Raw genomic sequence first — 20,328 nt, 5'->3', positions numbered from 1 at the left:
ACATGTTGGAGTTTGTCAAGTTTTTCATCCTCTTGCGATTAGCCAGACATGTTGAACAGTCCGCTTTTACTGAGGCTGGATCTAGACACATAAAAAAAAAATCAGGAAAATGAGTTGTAAACCTCATAGTGGGAAATTACGTTGGAGAAAGACGGGACTCCACAGCACCATCTGGTGTCACAGTTTTATAATACATATAAAACACTTTTTCTTTACTAATGTAAAGGGGTTAATAAAAGTATTAGGTCCAGTCGTGTCCGACTCTGGAGTTGCGGCGCTCATCTTGCGTTAATGGCTGAGGGAGCCGGCGTACAGCTTCCGGGTCATGTGGCCAGCATGACTAAGCCGCTTCTGGCGAACCAGAGCAGTGCACGGAAACGCCGTTTACCTTCCCGCTGGAGCGGTACCTATTTATCAACTTGCACTTTGACGTGCTTTCGAACTGCTAGGTGGGCAGGAGCAGGGACCGAGCAACGGGAGCTCACCCCATTGCGGGGATTCGAACCGCCGACCTTGTGATCAGCAAGCCCTAGGCTCAGTGGTTTAACCCACAGTGCCACCCGCTAATGTTGACTAATATTGCTGAGTCCTAAGTCTCCCTTACCATGAACTGTTGGAAGTGGGAAAGCCTTCTCTGCTGCTGTGACCCAAGTCAGTGGGGAGAAGGGGAAAGAGTGAAAGAGAGATTGAAGGAAAATTGGAATCTTAAGGAATGGAGTGAGGAGGAGGAGGAGGATGTGAGGAACAGATAGATTGGGCAAAAAGAGGGGAGTGTGCTGTGGGGTGCACAGAGAAGAAGGGACTGCAACTATTGAAAGATCTGTGGGCAGGAAAGCAGGAAAAAACTGGGATGCAGATTGCACACACAGAGAGGAGGAGTGGGAAGCACTCCTTCGTGAAATAAAGAACGGGAAGCAGAGATGAGCATGGATAAAGGGCTTCAAAATGACCTGTGGTAATGTACAGAGTAAAGGGGAGTTAACAGAATGCACACACACAAAATGCAAACTTAAAATGGTGGTAGAGATTTTCTATGTGTAACTTAGATTTATCCCTCTTGAGTCATCAATAATGCTAAAGTGGTCTTTAGGGTGAAGTGATTTTTTTGCCCCTGGTCTAGCTACACCTTTGTAGTGCTTTTAAACATCTGATAGCAATGATTTGTAAAATATTTGTACACTTTTACCTACTTGTCCCTGTCATGCACATTTCTCTCATGGGAAGAAGGGTGGCCCAGGAACTATATTCTGTTCATGTCTTTTGATGTTTAATTAGTCATTATGTTGCTGAACAGGAGGACAGACAGATTAATAGCTGAGAATCCTAGAAATTTACATTGGTAATAATCCCAGTGGAGCTGAAGACATTAAGATTCGTAGGACATGTGCAGCTCGGCTTGCCTCAGTAGGACTGTTATTAATATGCATAAATCACCAAGTCAGATGTTCCTTATGAAGCCCTTGTGGATTTTCAAGCCTTCATTAAGTCTTTTCTAACTTGAGCCTAACATCACGAATGCTTTCAAGCAACCGGTTTGTTCATCTCCCTTGCTCCAAAATGTGTCCTTTGAGAATAAATGGCTTTAATTGGGGGGGGGGGGGGAGGTTGACGTGGCTTGGTAAAAATCACCAATAAATGTGATAATCTAATGCTTTTTGGTTTTGCTGTGGTATTAAAAGTGTCTTATTCTGTAGAGAAAATGGTTAATAAATTAATCTGTATTTAAAATCCACATCAAATGCAGGCAGGATTTTCCACCCATCCCTCCCTTTCAGAGCAAACTAGAAAGGAGGGAGAGATGCAGAACATGTTTCTTTGTTGTGTAAATGGAGGTGTTGGGCTTTTATTCAGCAGTACTTAACACATGGCGCAGGTGCACTTGGATGAGTCATAACTCAATGCTGTGCAGGCTGAATAGAATGGGCTGCTGCTGTTTCAAAGGCAGGAGGAAAGTTGTGGATGTAAAATGGGCCAGATCTTTCCTTCTTTGGCATTAGTTCTGAAGTGGAGCTGTTACTCTGGTTTGTTTATGCCCTCCATTGTGTTTCACAAAGCAACTGAATCCAAGCTTCTGTTTTCATTTTTCTTCTTCTTCCAGATGCAAGTGAGATGTATGTTGGGCAGACTGAGGGGCAGCTGTGTTATGAACTTGCAGCTTACCTGGAAGCCAGCTTACAGCTGGAGAGACTCTTAACAGATTTTGCTTGCATAAGCTCATGGGCTGAATAGCTGCCCAGGAAACTCAGGGTCACAATGGCAACCTCAGGAATCTTCCCCTGCCCCATTTCAGTTCCCAAGCAGGAGCTAAAAATAGGCCAGCAGTTAACATTGAATCTCCTCATTCAATAAAAGAAGGAATGAAAATACAATTAAAAATCAGTATTAATATTTAATACAAATGATGCATGTGGAAAACAAATTGGAGGGATTTACAAGGGATTTGTGTGTGTAGCTAGGGTTGGATGCAAAAGGCATGGACTGGAAAGTCGTGCATTCAAAAGCGCTCCTCAGACATGATCGCAGTTATCTCTACAACAGTGTTTCCCCTCCTTCTCCTTAACCCTTTCTGTCCCAAATATAACTACAGTTTCATTTCTTTTTCTCCCCAAACTTCTTCATGCAGCTGATCTACTCAGACTTAAGCTCCACCAACATCAACAATAGATATGCATATGACTGCAGCTTTAGTAGTTTGATCTCATGCACCTTTACTATAAAGGAAGCCTAACTGTGTTCTGTGGCGCTTACTCACCAGTAAGCATCCTGGTTTTACTTGGTGTCTCTCAATGCTGCTCAAATTGAGAACATTCAGGCTGTTGAGAAGGAAAGGAGACTTTCACATCAAAGGGTGTGTGCATTCTCACAGTCCTTCTCAGTCCTTTTTTCTCAATGGTTTTTGCCTAGTAAAAGTCCTGCTTTGCTACATTCAGTGTCCAGGAAAGCTGCTCTGTTGGTTACTCCACAGTCCTTTCTTTCTGTGTCTGTTCTGCAAGGTAATGTTTGCCTCCTTCATGGAACTTGCAACTTCCTTCATGTGAGGCATGGGTGATGTTGTTGGTTGTTCTGCAGCTTCTTGAAGTATCAACAAGGAATGTCCAATTGCTAGTCAGTGCCCTAATCATTTAATTAAGGGTGGGATGAAGAAGGACTCCCCATGTACATAAAATGGGATGAAGGGCTACTGGCCACTGACATCACAAAGTTACTCAAGCTGTCCATCTTAGCTGTGGCTTTCTCCAGTGTATTTCCTAAGAGAGGCAAACCATTTAGGGCTTGGCAAATTTCCCTAGAGAAGGAATTGTTGCTGCTTCAGAGAAGGCAATGTCTCTGATACTCCTCAAACACATTCTATTTAGTGGAAGTCTGGAGAGCAGATCCTTAAAAATTGAGTTGGTTCATACGAGCAAATACAGTCATTTAAGTAAACAGGTCCCAGATCATTAAGGGTTTTTTGGCTCATACCACTTCCTTTTTAAGAAAGCCAAATGTTTGCCTAATAATACTACTATTACTAAGCTTTCTAGGGTTCCACCTTCTATCTGCCCCATTAAAGCAGTTCTGGGTAAGGAGACAGATAATAGATGTGGAAGTTGATGGAACATTATGTAGATCGTGTTTCGGATGGTTGCTTCTAGCCAGATAACATTTGCACACAGGAATATACATAGAAGGAACTCGTGTGATTAAATTAATTTCAAAAGGCCTTGGACTTTGCATCAGACTCTGGCATAAATCCTGCTTCCAGGACTTTCATCAAAGGAAAAACTTGTAGGGGGTACTCTGTTTGCTGAGTGCTGTGATGCCAAAATAAATTTGGGATGTGCAAGAGGAAGGACACTGAATGGCTTTTCTAGTGTCTGCCAATATCCAGTTTCCAGCAGTCTAAAATTTGTGTGTCAGCGTGCCAGGACGATCGTGTCTTTGAAGCCTGGCAGCCCCTTTTTGTACTTTCCATTTCTCTCCTCATGCCATTTGAGCATAGCACTTCCCATTGCCATAATTTCCAAAAGCCTGTAGAATGCTCTGCAAAATAAGACCTCCTGTTGCTTGCTTTAAAACTTGCTACATGATCGTTTCGATTGGGTATACTTTTGATTAAAAGTACATTATGGTATTCTGATTAGGGAGAAGGATTAGATTATACAGCCATCTACAGGAAACTTTCGAAACTGCAGCAGTAATTTGATAGCCAATGATTGTATCTTGGCATGTAACCAATGCAATGGTTTATTAAGAGGATTTAAACAGGAAAACCTAAAGTTATAGAGTTGATCTAGCAGAGGGATTTGTTTCCGCCTTTACGTTTTAAGATTTTATTTTAGTTGGGGTGTGTGCATTTGTCATATTTTGATGATTTTAGTTTAGTAGGGCTGAGACATGATGATGGTGGCATCAGTCTGTCTTGAATATTATGAATAAGTCAAACTGTTGGGAGAGTTTCAGTACCTGCTGTGGCTGTAGAGCCCAAGATGGGAGAGGCATTATGGATAGTGAGAAAGACGTTGATAGAGAAAAGTCCCCCCCCCTAGAGAAAAGTCCCCCCCCCCATAACCCTAGATATCATGGACATCTAATGAAGCTGAATGTTGGAATATTCAGGACAGACAAAATAAAAGTGCTTCACTCAACACATAAGTGAACTATGGAATTAGCTCACGCAAGAGGCAATGGTGACCACTAACTTTTATTGGGCTGTCAATGGCTACTAACCATGATGATTGTGTTCTCCCTCCGCTGTCGGAGGCAATGTGCTTCTGAATACTAGCTGATGGAAATCGTTGCTGTTGCTCTCAGGTCTTGTTTGCGTGGTTTCCACAGACATCTGGTTGGTGACTGTGAGAACAGGATGTTGGACTAGATGGGCCACTGGCCTGGTCCAGCAGGGCTTTTCATATGCTCTTATATTTCAATACCATTGGATACTGGATACATGCTAGTTCACTTCAATGGGTTTCTACTTGGTTGCAGGCTTGGGCTGTTGCTGTTTCAAAGATGCTCTTTAATTTTGTTCATGGCATTTTCCAGGAAAGGGTAAGATCAAATATATTCCATTGTCTCACGTTGCTCATTTTACACCAGACATTCAGCTAGGATCTGCAGGTGTCTTTTAATAAATGGGCACCACTTAGAACAAAGTATTGGACACCTCCCGTCCTGGGCAATATGTGGGGTGGCCTCCATAGCAGCATTTCATATAATCAAGGCATCCTTCCAGACTCTACTTTGCCTCACTATCTCACATACAACTCTCAAGCATAAGGGTTTTATAGTTGAATAACTATGTTGTATGGGGAGCGGGGGCGGCTTCATGTCATGAGAGCCTGTGAAAAGGATTTAGGACTTCTAAATGTGATGAGTAGTCAGTACTCATCACATTTGAGAGCTTGAAAATATGCTGGTGGTCTCAAGCACCCTTTAAATGAAGAGGAATGTGTCACAGTTGGCATAAAAAAGCATTGAAAAGAGGTGGGGAGAGAAAGAAAGTGATTTTCATATGTGAAAGCTGTTTCTTATTGTGAAAAAACCTCTCAAAACAGGTATTTTAAAAATAACATTACAATGTTCACCAATTTGGTTGCTGATCCAGTTTCTGCTATTCCTGAAAAATATGAGTGTGATGTAGCTGTTACACAGATTAAAAGTTCACTTTAAAAGTTGTAGGTACAAAAATGGTTTTTGTTGGGTGGCCAACACAACTCTGGGCATTACTCGCATTTTGTGATCAGTAGTTTCTAGGAAACCCAAACTGCAAGGGAATCTCCGTCTGACTAAGTATTACAGCCTGCCATGTCACACAGCAGGTTGACATGCTTACACTCGAAAAAGTCTGTGAAGATTGGTAAGAACTCTTTCACCCCTGCAAAATATCTGTCAAGGCTTCATTAAGTGTGCTGAGATTGCCATGGATCACTTGACTGAAAGTGTTCCTGTGAACTCTTCCAGATGGAAATTCTTGCATTTGTCTTTCTTTGTCAGTCAAGTTGGTCTTAAACATTCTGTCATACTTTGACAGAGAGTATATTCTTCTGAAAAACATTTTAATCCTAGAACAGTTGCTAACCTTTGCGGGAGAGCCTGAGTAAGAACTAAAGAGAGATTTAACATATCTTGCCTGCAGAAGCATAAACACTAGAGTTCAGGTTTAAAGAGTGACATTGTTGTAAATCAAGCCATCTTAGCCAGTGCTTTGAGAACCCAAGAGGATCCATGTGGTCTCTGAGGGCGGACAGAGAGAGTTGCAAGCTGCTTGGCACGCCTGCGCTTGGCAGTCTGTATCCTGATGCTGTTTTGCAGCTGTTCCTCCGCCTGTTCAGTGGGTTTGTTTTCGTTTAGGCCCCCTTTAGGGCCAAGGCAGCTTCCAACATATGAAAACACAAAATGCTTAATTAAAACACTTAAAATATATAATTATCACAATAACAATAAACAACATTAAGAATAGTTCCCAACAGCACTATGATTAACATGAGAAAAATGTTTTAGCACCAATCCAGGAAACAACAGCATAGTAAATTTTAGGAATAAGCAACTTGAATATCTTCAAAGCCAAATTGAAGGCTTGTAAAGATGGGATCTGTTGTTGTTGTTGTTGTTGTTGTTGTTGTTGTTGTTGTTGTTGATATTGTTGCTGTCTTTCTTGAGTGTAATTTCTCTCGTATCTACACATGTAAGCAATACAATTAATAATGAACCTCACCATAGAGTGATCACAATGGCAGAAATTGTACATCAAATGCTAATTGGAATAAAAAAAAAATTCAAAGACCAACCAAAAGCAGGAAGCCTATTGGTTGTTTCCATGGAAGGAATTCCATAACTGTGGTGCCACCACAGAGAAAGCCCTGTCCCTACACCTTTCCAGTTAGCATGGGCTTGACAGCAGGGCCGGCTGTTCTAACAACCTACCGGTATATTAAGTTTTTTTTTTTAAAAAAAAATAAGATCCCTTTGGTCTGCATTCAATTATTATGCCATATAATATTGCCATATAATATAAACATTAAAATGTACATTTCTGTTCTTGATTGTTCATAATATTCATGGTAAAATATTCACATTTCAGCTCAAAACTGTTAGTAAATTAGAACATAGAAATGACCTGAAAGAAACCACAAAATAAGGATGCAAGTTTATTTTGAACAAACTCCCCTTGCAACCCCTCCATCCTGTCTACACACTGTATTTGATTGTATGTTTGTTATTAATATAAAATCAGTAAAAATATTTTTTTTTAATGTTCACCATTTAGCTACATTTGAGTATACTGTGTGATTCTTTGGACAGTCATAGGCCTGGGCAGGAGGGCAGCTGCTCCCCCAAATCAAGTAAATCAATAAAAATGCTTAACTAACTGAGGTTCTGCCCCCCCTACCGACATGAAGCCTGCACCCCTACAACATAAATTACTGTTTACCCAAGTTTTTTTGGGGGGGGGAATAACGCCGCCGGATCGCTAGTTGGCATCATTTATGGTCGGAACTACGACCTGTTTACCCAAGTTGAGAATTCTTTGTAAGACTTATATATGGGTATTTATTAATTGCATTTAACCTTCCTGTTTTTATTATACTGTACATTGCTTTATTTTTGTAAGGGTGCATTGAAATGAAATCTTAAGCTTTGAATTAAATCATTCAGGGGAAAATAGAACAAATACTGTATTAGTTTTAATATTAACTAACATTTTAAAAAAGTAAAAATGTCACTAAAATGAATAGTAAAATACGTTTAAAACAGACAACTACAAGGCCAAACTTATTTTGTTATGTCAATTTAAATATTAGTTATAGTCTGTTTTTGTATGTTCATAACTATTAGACTGATGTGTGAATTCTGTGTCCTAAAGCACCACATTTCCCCCCTCAGCTCTTTGAAAGGACATTGGATGTCCTCTGACCCTGGGCTCTAACAGGCACCTAATGATGAAGGGCTTATTGCTTTTTTTGGTCCAGGAAGCAATTAGCTGTCTAGGTCCTCCTCCTCCTTCTCCCAGCGTGTAATTCAGCATTTCAAGCCAGTGAGTGGCGTATTCGTGAAAGTTGGAAGCAGCTTTAGAGAGAACCAGATGGAAGTATGGCTAGAGATGCATGAAGTTTGGTCTCTGCTGCCACAAATGCTCTCATTTAATTAAAACAAAAAAAAAATGATTGAATTGCTAAGGATTTACCATTGCTTCCCTTTTTGGCTCTGAAAAATGGCTTTTTTTATTTGAGTGCAGCTGCAAACTACTGCCCTTTTGATTATGGTGTAAATTCTTAAATCCTTTATGGAAGTCCTTGTTTGTTTGCATTACAACTAAAACTGGATTACTTTTGAAGGAAGATTTTACAGCATAGTTTCTAACACATGCACACCCTATTTTCCTGTATAAGATGGTTCAGTCCTATTTTGCATAAATTCTTTCTGAGTAGATGCATGTGTGCTTGTATCTGACTGAAGAATTGCTGTGTTTCATTTGGTGCATTGATGTCTTGGAGGGAAGCTGTGCTCTTAGACTGCACGCTGTGTTGTTTTTAGAGTGAACATGTATTGTGCGTATCCTGTACCTGGAATGAGCAGCAACTCTTTGATGTATTACTACAATGGAAAAACGGTAAGGGGACTTTCCTTTTGTTCCGATACTTTCCAAAGTAGTGTGGCTGGAAATGTTGTTTGTAGTCTCTGGACTGGTCTAGCAGCTAGATATACTTGTATAGACTAGAATACTTAGACTAAATTGCTTCAGTTAGTGCTATAATCGTTGCACATAACTTGCTTTTATTTTATGCAGCTGTTCTGTTGCCTTGAGAATGTCTTTATTTCACTCATGTAGCAATGCATTTGAAAATGTGAAAGGCATTGTTGCTGTTTCATGCAGCAGCAAAAGACACTGAAACTGTTCCAGTTACTTGCTTTAAAAAAGTGAGTAGGCTACATGGGTAATGAGGAATATTTCAGAAAGCAACTGGCTGATCAGGCTGCTGTTTCGCACTTAAGTGTTTGTGCTTCATTCAGATACTGTCCTTACAGTGATACCGTGTACTTTCAGTTTGAACATCTTCAACAATATGATTCATAAAGTTGAATCCTCCTTTATACAAAAATACTTTCTATAGCCTAGGAATGGTTTGTAAATCTGCATCTCTTCAGATGTGTGAAGTTCTGGAGCAATATGTACATTTTAGAGTTTGATAAGTACCGTATTGTGTTCTGCATTGGTCTTTTGTCTGTAAGGCTATTGTGTAATGTAGACAGAACCTTCCACATTTCATAGGAGCCTTAAGTGCATTTTATGGGTTTGATGGTAATCAAAACTGATTTTAGACACTGCAGAAAACTAATCCAGTTGTGTGATGTGTCATGTAATGACTGCTGCTCACTCTGCAAAGTACTTAAAAGCTTTAGTCTTTTTTAGGATTTTACTAACGATGTACATTGGCAAATGGCATTAACTAGAAGAGATAAGTTGCAATTAATATTGAGGCATTCCTATGTTCTGCCTATACAGTACTCTCAAAGTATTGCCTCATATTTTATTGCCGTTGATTAGCAATCTGAGTGATGTGATCCAGTTTTGTTTTGATTTTAGTCTTTTAAAGCATTATAGTCAAACTTCAGTAGCATTGCAAAATGCTAAAGGTTTGGTTAATTGCCCTCTGGACATATCTATATCATTATAAAGTGCATCTGAGTTTCAGGCAACTTTAGGGAAACTTACTTTCTTTGGTGTCAACATCCCAAGCCCTCCAAATGGGAAATTGATTCTTTTTATGTCGCCTCCTAAGTTTAAGTAGTTTTGCTGTTTTGTGTGAAGATGTATATGTTGGAAAGAAGTGAAATGAAGTCTGCAGTTTCCCAGAAGCAATGGGAGTCTGGCTTTCATGGAGTGTTGATTTTATTCTTTCTCTGGCTCAGAACATTCCTCTTTGTTCTGCAGCGAGGGGGAAAGCTTTGATCTTATTAAGTATTTCCAGGCTTGTAATGGATGGAAGTGCTGGTACTGTAAAGAAGCAGGTCTCAAGAATTGATAGCATCTGCTTGTTATGGTTCATGGGTGACGCTCATGAACTTAAAATTGTATAACAATTCCATATCCTGGTGCCCCTTCTGTGTTGTGACACAGTGTTTAGACTTTATGGAAGCAACTCAAAAGGAAAGAGAAAGGTTAAATCATTCATATTCATATTTGTGGTGTTAAATGGAAAACGTTGGCTTGTTCAATGGCTGCCTTCTCTTCTGCTCTGATTCAGGGCTTCATTCTGAAGCATGTTTTTGCCTTAATATTTGTCAAGAATAGCTAATACACTCCTAAAACCATAACAGACTGAATCATGTCCAGCCACCTTCTTTGTAGTATTTGTAGTTAATAAAGTAAATCTGTAAATAAAGTAAATAAAGTAATCTGTAGTTACTAAAGTGTGGTTACATGTTTCAGAACTTCAAATAAATAACAGTTTTAATTGTTATGTATCAGAAGATTCCGCCACGCAGTTAGGAACTGAAAGTTTCTGTGGCAGTGTATGATTTGGAAAAAGTTACTACTGCTTTTTGGAGCCCATGGGAAGGCCTGCTGTTCATATCTGCAGCACTCCTTGACCTGTCCCCTTTTGACCTTTAAAGGAGGACAAAAGGTTAGCAAGTTAACTAATAGAGGCAATATAAAAACAAAGCTGAAAGGGATTCTTCCAGTTATCTCTGGATATGATGATATAGGCTCTAATGTGTTGGGATGGAAATAAAGTAAAAATCAGTTTTTGTTTGTTAGAATGAAATAAATGTGCCTCTTTATATTTTGCTACAGATCAGTATTAAAAAATTCAACTATTCCTCCATTAAGCCAGAATATATTCAAACTTTGTTGCTTAGCCATAGAGCAAGAAGTAGGTTTGAGTAGTTTAATTCTAAAATGAAAAGGCCCTCCCTGCAGAGAGATGCAGTGTAAGCAATTAATCAAGCTAGTTTTCGGACAGAATTTTGTTTAAATTCTGCTCTACCTATTTTTTTTTAAAGTAAGCATCCATCTTCTGGTAACAAAATATGCATTGTGAAGAATAGAATTACAAAGGGGTCAAAATATTTTCTGCTCATGTTGAGAATAATATATATCTCAAGCTTTTGCCATACACCCAACCTTAAATAGATCAGTTCTTACTAAGCTCTCCATTATTCATTTAAAGCATTTTTTTAGCAGGAGGGTCTCCTAGTAGATTGGACAAATTATGTCTAGCCATGCCAACAATCAATTCATATTCTTATTAGAGAGCAAAAAATGTATTCTGAGATTAAAACAAATAAATTGGCTGTTTAGCATTCTTTTCTGTGAGTGAGAAGGGATTCAGGATTTTAGGATGCTCTCCATCCAGTTTCCTAGGCAAACAGTAACTGAACCATGTGACACTTAGTGTTCCTGAGATTGTGCAGTAAGAATCGCTTCACTCACACACACCAGTTTTTCTACAGAGAGAAAATCAACAGTGTAGGTAAGCCAGTTTACAGAAATAGGTAAAATGCTGTCACAGTGTGTTGGACTGTTTGCATCAGTTAGGCAACCTGTGTCAGATTATTTTTTCGAAAGGACTGCTGTACTGTGTAAAATGGTCTGTGGTCTGCAGTCTTATAACCTGTTGACATTCTGGACACAATGGGTTGTGGTTAGAGAATAATCTCACTGTATTAATGCAGTTTTTCTTCTGTTTTGCCTTGATTGTATGCCACTTAATTCCACTTTTAACAACTGAAGTTGAGGTAATATCTTGCCCTGGCTCTGTGTCAAATATTCCCATGACAGCTGTCTGCATCAAACCCTGGTGAGAGAGCAGCTTTCTGCCAACTGGGCCAAACACATTCTAAATCTGAGAAAGTGAATCCATACACACAATGGTGATGTACCTAACATATCAGTAAATAGGGAAGAGTTGACTGGCTAGAAGCTGCGCATCACCGTCATGCACCCACTGGTGCATTTTGGATCAGAGTCTTTTAATGATGAATGTAAGTGTTCTTTAGAGTCTGAATCTGACAATCAGACGCACTGGGGTTAAATTTATATAATCAGTGGGATGGAGGGATAAAGCTTTTCTTGAACTGTAAACTGCAAAGAATAAGTTGTATTTGTTCCCATGGGGGGGGGGAGACCTGCATACAGAAAAACAGCATGTAAAGGAAAAGAGGAGGCTGAAGATTTCTGTTTTCTGTATGCAAGGAGATTTTTAGAGAGGAGCCTTCAATTCTAGGCTGCCCCCCACCCACAGACTAAAGTGGTACAGTCATGGAAGTTTGAACACTTTGACTGATTGTAAAAACTGGACCTATGAAATTTAATTGTTTTACGCCCCTCTTAGCCAAGGGTAAGGGGTGGAATCCAACATAGTAGTAAGGCAATCATTCCATCAGTGCACGGATTTCAGCTTGCACAACAGAATGTTCTTTCCCCCTCGCCACTCCCTGCACATCTCTAAATCTGTTCAAGGAGTATCACCAATCCCCTAGAACAGATTTGGAGAGCGCACATAGGGTGTACATGGAGGGAGAAGAGGGACAGAAAGTCTTGTTGCAGAACCAAAAAATTGTTCTGCTGATGTGACTCATTAAGAGAATACCGCCCATGATCAATCGATTTACAGATTGACTGTAAATACTTGAAATTTTGAGGGGGAAAGTTTCAGAAACCCGAAGCACCATCCTATTCTTTTAAAAGACATAACTCCATTAATTTGAGTTAAGGTAAGGCATGCATTCAGAAAGAGGTTATATTAACTTTCTAGGACTATCAAGCATGTGGGGAGCAGAGAAAACAATCCTCATTTTAGATTTACAGGTACTAATATATTACTGGATATCTCACATTTTTAAATTATTAGTATGTCTCATATTCCCTCATAGTTCCTTATACAGATGTTAAGTTGAAATAGGAGAAAATATCTTCATGTGTAGATTTGGGGAGGGGGAGTAAAATTTGCAACAGCCGTATGCAATTGCTGCAAGAAATACAGATTTGGGTCCTCTTTTATCAGTACATAACATATATAACATATAGTGCAATATTAACCATGTCTACTCACAAGTAAGTCCTAGGTAAGTGTAGTTAGTATTGCAGCCTATATTTCTCAAGTAACTATGGTTAACAGGTTTGGACCCCGCATTCCCAAGCCCACCCACAGGTAAAGCAAGGGGGGCACTCAATTTTTTCCCCCTCTCTCCTGTAAGGGTGAGCCTGAAACAACTTTTGTTTCTTTTGAGATTTAAAGGTTTGCTTCCTCATTGTCCAGTGTTCTAGAATGGATAATTTTCAATGAACATTTTGTATTCTTTTGTAGTTTCTTGACATCAAATAAGACAGCATTAATATCTGGTTATTCCATACCATATTCTTTATATTTGGATGTGTTGAATATTTAATATTTTCCTTCCAAATAATTTACCTGGCATTCAAGCTATTTGCTGCACTGCATGCTTGAGCTGCTTTCCTAATTCATAAAAAATTCTTAATGCTGTGCCTGCATAATACAAAGTCATGAATGATGGGTTCATTGGATTTGTAATTATTTCAAGGAATATGATGCATGTGGCAGAGCTTAACTTGATTGTTGTAGTCTGACAAAGACAATAAAGAGTGGGGGTGGGGGTCACCCTTTCTCTTACACACTCATTTATTAGGTATGAGCTTTCGTGTGCATGCACACGAAAGCTCATACCAGGAACAAACTCAGTTGGTCTCTAAGGTGCTACTAGAAAGAATTTTCGATTTTGTTTTGACTATGGCAGACCAACACGGCTACCCACCTGTAACTCATTTATTAGGGTAAGAGATGCTAAGCACTTCAGAGCTTGTAGGGATGCCAGGGAGGTCAGGTTAGCTGTTTATTGCAGACTGGAAAGCCTGGTCAGCTTTCTGTAAACAAAAAAGATGGCTAGCTCAGCCTACCAGAGGAGGGTTTAAACATTGTTTTATGTTGTCTTGGGCTCTGATATATGCTTTGCTCTGGGAATTTCTGTGAAATCCACAGACTTCAAGAGCTGTGAGTGTAGAGCCTGGTGCACAGCCTCTGAAAGGGATAAGAGAGACACGATTTTCAGTAGGTGGCTCACAAAGGTTTTGAATACTTTACCATTTTGAAAGTACTCCAAACACTTAAAGAGCATGCTATCCCTGAAGGCCCCTCTGTTTATCAACAGCCTCTGTGTGTGTGTGTGCTTGAGTAAAAAAGTTTTGGCATTTCTTCTGAAAAATTCTGAGGCTTGGGCGTTTCTAGATGTCTGGACGAGGGAGCCCCCAAACTGGGAACTGGCTGTTGAGAATGTCTTTTCATTAAATCTCAGGGTTCAGAGTCATACATCTTATTGATAATGTACTGCATCATAGATTTATTTAACAAGAGTTATATATCACTGGATCATCAACACATCTAAACAGTTTTCAAAAAACAATATAAAATACAGATAAAATCAACAACTTCACCTAAAATTTTGAAAAGTAAAATCAGCAGTTTTTTTAAAAAAAAAGATGCACAGTAAAAAGTTACAAGTTAAAATACGTTTCTGAGTAGACATGCCTAAACAAAAACTTTTGCAGCAGGTGTCGAAAACAATATAGTGAGGCTGCCTGCCTAGTATCAGTTGGCAGCTTGGCACTCTTGCTTGTTTAAATCAGGCTGAATTGTACCCAGTAGTTCCTTTTCTGGGTCCTGGTCTAAGTGCTCTAGAAATGGAATCAGAAGATGGGAGGCAAAAAAGAATGAATAAAGCTTAGAGGGAAATATTATTATTATAATTATTAATGGTCCATGAGGAGGTGAGAGCAGAACTTTAAGAGCAAGGCTTTGGATCTGTTCACCTGAGCCTATTTTGTGCTGGATTGGGTCCTATGCCTTGATTCTATTTAAAGTGTGCCAGCTAGAATGAAGCATCTTCCTATATTCAAAGTCTAAAATACCTTCATTGTCAAGCTGTAATTATAAGCGCAGATCTGTTTACTCATAGGCCGCCTAATCTCACTATCTCAGTAATTCTTTTCTGTTCTTGTATTTTTAAATTTTTGTTTGTAGTAACAAAAAATAAAACCTGCTTTTTGCTTGAGAGGTGGGGCGGGGGTGAGCTGGCAGTCATCTGCAGGTGATCAAATGACTTAAGAGACCTGGTTTTAATTTATGGGCAGTTCTGACTGTAACAAAGGAAAGCTCGCTCTTTTTTGTGGAATTGGCAGACTTTTTCACCACATCTGGAATTAATGAAGCCTTTTGAGACCACATCACTTGTGTTCTGCTGCAAGAATTCTTTGATCTTCGGAATCCAGACTGGAAGAAGTACAGCTTGATATCACTGCAGCTATGTTTTTGGAAGCTATACTTAAGATACTGGAACACAGCAAAACTATATAAAGTTGTGTGTCTGCACTAGAACACTTCTGGTCCTTTTTGAAAGGACCCCTTTCTTGCACTTTTTATTATAAAAGTGGCCTGTATTATATTGCTGTCACATATTTGTTGCATATAATTTTTTCTTTACAGTTTCTCCTTGCACTGATTATTAAACTGAGCTTCAGACTTGCTCACAAGAATTGTTGAGCATTTTCCCAGTGCAGTTTCAAAGTTGCATGTTTTTGTCACTGTTGGCTTTAATACAATAATATTCATCTCCATTTCTGCATTCTGTAAGTCTTATTAAAGGAACTGCAGTCCGTGCTAAAATGTTTAGGATTCAACTTGTAAATGAAGTATTCTCTGTCTGCCTGGTGTCTTTGAATTCTGAAGATTTAAAATTGGGCATTTGCTTACTTAGTATGTGTGGGTGTATACAATGCATACTATGAATGTACTAGTGTGCTTCCTGTAAATTGCAGCAAACTGTACAAAGTTAAATCTGTCAGAATCTCCACTGCAGATAAAAAAAAAATCAGAGTTGTTTTTTTAATTGCTTTTAAAAGTTGGTGGCTGCTGTCATCCTCCTCTTCCAAGTGCACAAAACAGTTTTGAGATCAGTTGACTACTGTGTAGAATGTTCAGTTGTGCAGTTCCTTTTTATTACAGTACTTTTATAACAGTAAAACAAGCAGAAGATCTTACATAGTCTTTTTAAGAAGACAATAACTAAGATGACTGTGTCGTTATTGTCAGCTCTCATTTATCCAACAAGGGAAAATCAAAATCATTCTTTCCAGAGTCAGAATGGTGATCCATAGCTGTAAGGGGAGGGGGGGAGGCAGCCCAGTCAGGGAGGTTGCAGGTTGTTCTTTAAGTTATTGCCATTCGCAGACTGGCTAAGGAGAGACTCTTGGATTACGCGATACAGAAACCACAGGCAAATAGACTGCATGGCACACTTGGTATTAGCAGGAAAGTCCATGGGTGGGTTTGACAGTCAGTCTCCACTTTGATAACAGCAGCTCATCAGATGTAGACTAAACCCCAAAAATCTTGCTACATACACACTCAGATATTACATTTAGCAGTTGTTACTGTTTCAACAGCCTTTACATAGGATTATTTCCCCCTCTGACAATTTCTTGAAAAGTAAAAAATATATACAACTCCTTAAAAATAAAAAGGAAGGATTTACTATTCAATTACATTACGTAAATTATATAAGAATAATGTGGATTGCTATCAAGAAAGGAAATGTGGAATATGGTTAAAGTGAAGGCAGCTGTGATTAAGGTTCAGTCGGCATTGAATAATTTTGATCATATATATTGTGGTTTTTATGTTGATATTTTCTGTGAACCGCCCTGATACCTCCAGGTATAGGGCAGTGTGTGTGTGTGTGTGTGTGTGTGTACACACACACACACACACACATCTTTTTTGTTCACTAGCAGGAAGGTGTAGTTAATGTGATATATTGATATTTCATTGTGAAAGAAATTAATACAATGTTAATGAATTAATCTTTTAAGAAATAGTTTTGTTCTGATGGATCAGGTTATGTATTACTTGAGCTTGCCAAATACTGCCTTCTTAAATGCAGGTAGGAAAAAGTACCGTAATTGGAATTGTGAGGTGTAATTAGTAGCCTTCATAGTGAATATTTATTGCATTTCAAAGCACAGTACATGTTAAGAATCTATCAGAATGAGATCTAATAGAATGAGATAATAATGTTAAGCTATACATGCCAGATTTTGAAGTGATTTGAGCTCCTCAAATAGTAGGCAACTGAGTGATTCATGTAAGTTGTATATAAGAGAAGTTAAACAACAACATGTAGTACATGTGCACACACACAAAAATTAAAAGGTTTTTTAGAATACATTTTGGACTGGATTTGAAATTGCAGCACTAATTACTATATGCCTTGTAAGCAAAATATCTTCACTTTATACGACACAGTTGTTCACTTGTTGACTGTAGTTGAAAGTATGTGGCTGATACTCAAATGATAATGTTGATCATTGTGTTAGCATGAAATATTTAAAGCATGACATTCTGAAGCAGTATACCATGTGTGTGTGTAGCCTTTCCAGACTTGTAAGAATTTGCTTGTTGCTTGTTGAAATTCTGGATAAGCAGAAGGTCATAAATCTGGTTTGGGGCTGTTTTACTTGCAGAAGTGTGGTGTATTGCAGGAGCAAGTAGAAGATGAATTTGTTTACAAATTACACTGCTGCAATGAAGAAGTGGGGTGAGGTAGTGAATTTATGTCTGGAGGGATTATGAATTTAGAAGATTCAGAGTAATTTCTTGGTTGTTTTTAGATGATTATGGAAGTTTAGCAATATGAAAGTAAGATAATGTAGCAGAAATTAACTTGGACGCAAACTACAACATGACAATTTAGAACGCTGAATTTCCTTGGAAAATTACAACTTTGCCTCTTAAAAAGGGAAAGATTATTACTCTTAAACAGTAAAATAACTAAAATGAAATAAAATATGTTATACAATTTGAATAAAGTAGTGTAAACCTAAAAAAGCTTAAATTCTGAATCTCCCTAGAAAAAGACATCATTCAAGAATTTTGATTGGTTGTCAATTATGAATGATAGAAAATGTAAAATTCTCATTGTATATTCATATATTTATATTGTCCATGTGAGCTTTGTGCCATTCTGATACTCAGAACAAATTACTGGGCTTAGATTTCTTCTGTTGTGTTTTGTACCTGGCTCTGGTTTTTGGACTGGAGAGGTCTAAAAAGAAAAGAAGATCCCACAAGCTTGAAATCTAATCACTCTGATTGCAACATGTACTCCTTTGAATAGTTGTAGAGCGGTAGCCATTTTAATGTGGTGCAACAATAGGTTTATGACACCTTAGACTAGATTATTTTGTTATGGCATCTGATGTAGTAGATGATGGTCCACTGAAGTTTATCCTTTGATAGTGTACTCTATATTTTTACCTGACTCCTGGAATTGTAACTTAAGCAAACAATGAACAAATTAAATGCCTCTAATTCAAATATTTTTAAGGGAGCCTGCTGTTTGTTCTTCCTTTTTCTTTTTCTTTTTTAATTTAAGTAATTGCTCATGTTTGGACTTTTATCAGGTTGCCTGTTTGAATTAGTACCCTGGAGGGGTGGGGGAGAAGGCTGGGCTGAGCTAAGCCTGCTCATGTCACTTTCTAACTTCCAGGAAAGGTATTTGCAACTGGGGAATTAAGTTTTAGCTTCAGAACTGGCTGTGCTTGTTTAATTATCCTGTGTTCCGCTGGAACCTTTATTGTCACTTTCAACAATTACATGTTTATCTTTCCTTTCCCTTCCATTTTATTGGTTTAGGTTTATGCGCCATCTAATTCAGATGACTTTAATAGAGAATCTCCAAATTACCCGTCTCCTAAACCACCAAGCAGTATGTTTGCTAGCACTTTCTTTTTGCAAGGTAAGATGTTGCTAACTGAGCAGCTTTTTAAAAGACTAGCATAGCAAGTAAACAAATATTAATTGAGTGAGATTAGAATTTTGGGAGGGAGAAAACATTCATATGTGATAGGAGAGTTTGTGGGAAATGAAAATCTGCTATTGCTTCTTCCTGGTTCATTTTCATTATGCTAACCTGAAGTTAAGTATATGCTTGGATTTCATGGGTCATGTCATTTCAGGGTCCATTTCTTCTATATCAGATTATAATCTTGTGTTTTGGTTAAGAGCTTCAAAACAGCCTAGTGGCATATAATTCCTATTGCATAGCTGACCCCTATGCAGGTGCTGGTGAAGTCTGTAGTATCATCTGCTCACAACACAAGCTCAGACACATGCCAATTGCTTAGCAAGAATAGCAAAACTCCATCAGCAGTGACAGCCACTCCCACAAAAATCATAACAGATTCTCATCTACCAACCAATAACACCACCCACAAACCTCTCTCCTAGCAAATGTGAAATGACAACCGTACACCCAGAGGACTGACACATACTCCATACCTTTCTCTTGTCCCATGCAAAGGCAATCTTCCCTTTCCCTCCCCAGGGTCCTTGGCTTAGATTTATTTATTCAGTAAATGTTTAAGTTTTCTTTCAATAAAATGTTCCCAAGCTGGAGAACAGCTATGATAAAATCAATAGAAAAATCAAAGAAGAAAAAAGAATGGAGACAAGTAGCAACTGCAGACTTCGGGCTGCAGATTCAGCCATTCTGAATGAAAAAAAGGTTACAAGGCTTGCTTAAACAGACCAGCCTCCTGGCTCTGACAGATTTCTTGTGGGGAGATGGTTCAGTGGGTTCCGAGTTTAGTAGGAAAAGCCCTCAGGACCACTGCTAGTAGGCACTTGCAGTTAACTGCTGCCAATAGACCTCTCATGGGTGACATTGAAGAGGTCACATAATTGAGAAGGTCCTCCCAGACCCAGCTTGAAAGCAGAAGACCAGCACAGTTTGGTTCGGAAACAGGCAACAAATGGAGCTTACGTTAAACTGACATTCTAAATTCTGTGCAGACAGCAATAGCAATCTATCTACTAGTTACAGGTGGGTAGCCGTGTTGGTCTGCCATAGTCGAAACAAAATAGGAAATTCTTTCCAGTAGCACCTTAGAGACCAACTGAGTTTGTTCTTGATATGAGCTTTCGTGTGCATGCACACTTCTTCAGATACGATATCTTCTTCAGGTATCTGAAGAAGTGTGCATGCACACGAAAGCTCATACCAAGAACAAACTCAGTTGGTCTCTAAGGTGCTACTGGAAAGAATCTATCTACTAGTTACACTTTCTGAATGTTTCTCCATTTGCCTCACATAGAGCCTGTTGCTATACTCAAAACAGGAGGTTGTAGCAACATATATCACAGTTATGAGTTCCCTCTTTTCTTGCCATAGCTATGTTTTTGGATTAGGATTGACTGAGTGGTACAGAGAGCTGATTGGCCAGGGTACAGGAGATTGATAGGAATGCCTCTAAATACAAGGAAGCATAAA

At 38.8% G+C, this 20,328-nt stretch overlaps 1 protein-coding gene across 24 annotated transcripts in view; it reads left to right on the top strand.

Annotated features, from left to right (window-relative positions):
• Nucleotides 1–20,328, top strand: part of TCF12 (transcription factor 12) — a 135,289-nt gene that overhangs the window by 81,518 nt on the left and 33,443 nt on the right. For 21 of the 24 annotated variants that reach the window (XM_033166654.1, XM_033166649.1, XM_033166662.1 and 18 more), the window contains one exon: nt 18,693–18,795. In XM_033166654.1, coding sequence (XP_033022545.1) covers nt 18,693–18,795 — 103 coding nt within the window. The other 3 variants (XM_033166671.1, XM_033166669.1, XM_033166673.1) reach the window with 3 other exon arrangements.

The sequence above is a fragment of the Lacerta agilis genome, chromosome 13 (assembly GCF_009819535.1).
Source record: "Lacerta agilis isolate rLacAgi1 chromosome 13, rLacAgi1.pri, whole genome shotgun sequence".
Classification (NCBI taxonomy): domain Eukaryota; kingdom Metazoa; phylum Chordata; class Lepidosauria; order Squamata; family Lacertidae; genus Lacerta; species Lacerta agilis.
Note: the sequence above shows the minus strand (reverse complement) of the source record. Positions and strands in the feature narration are given on the sequence as shown.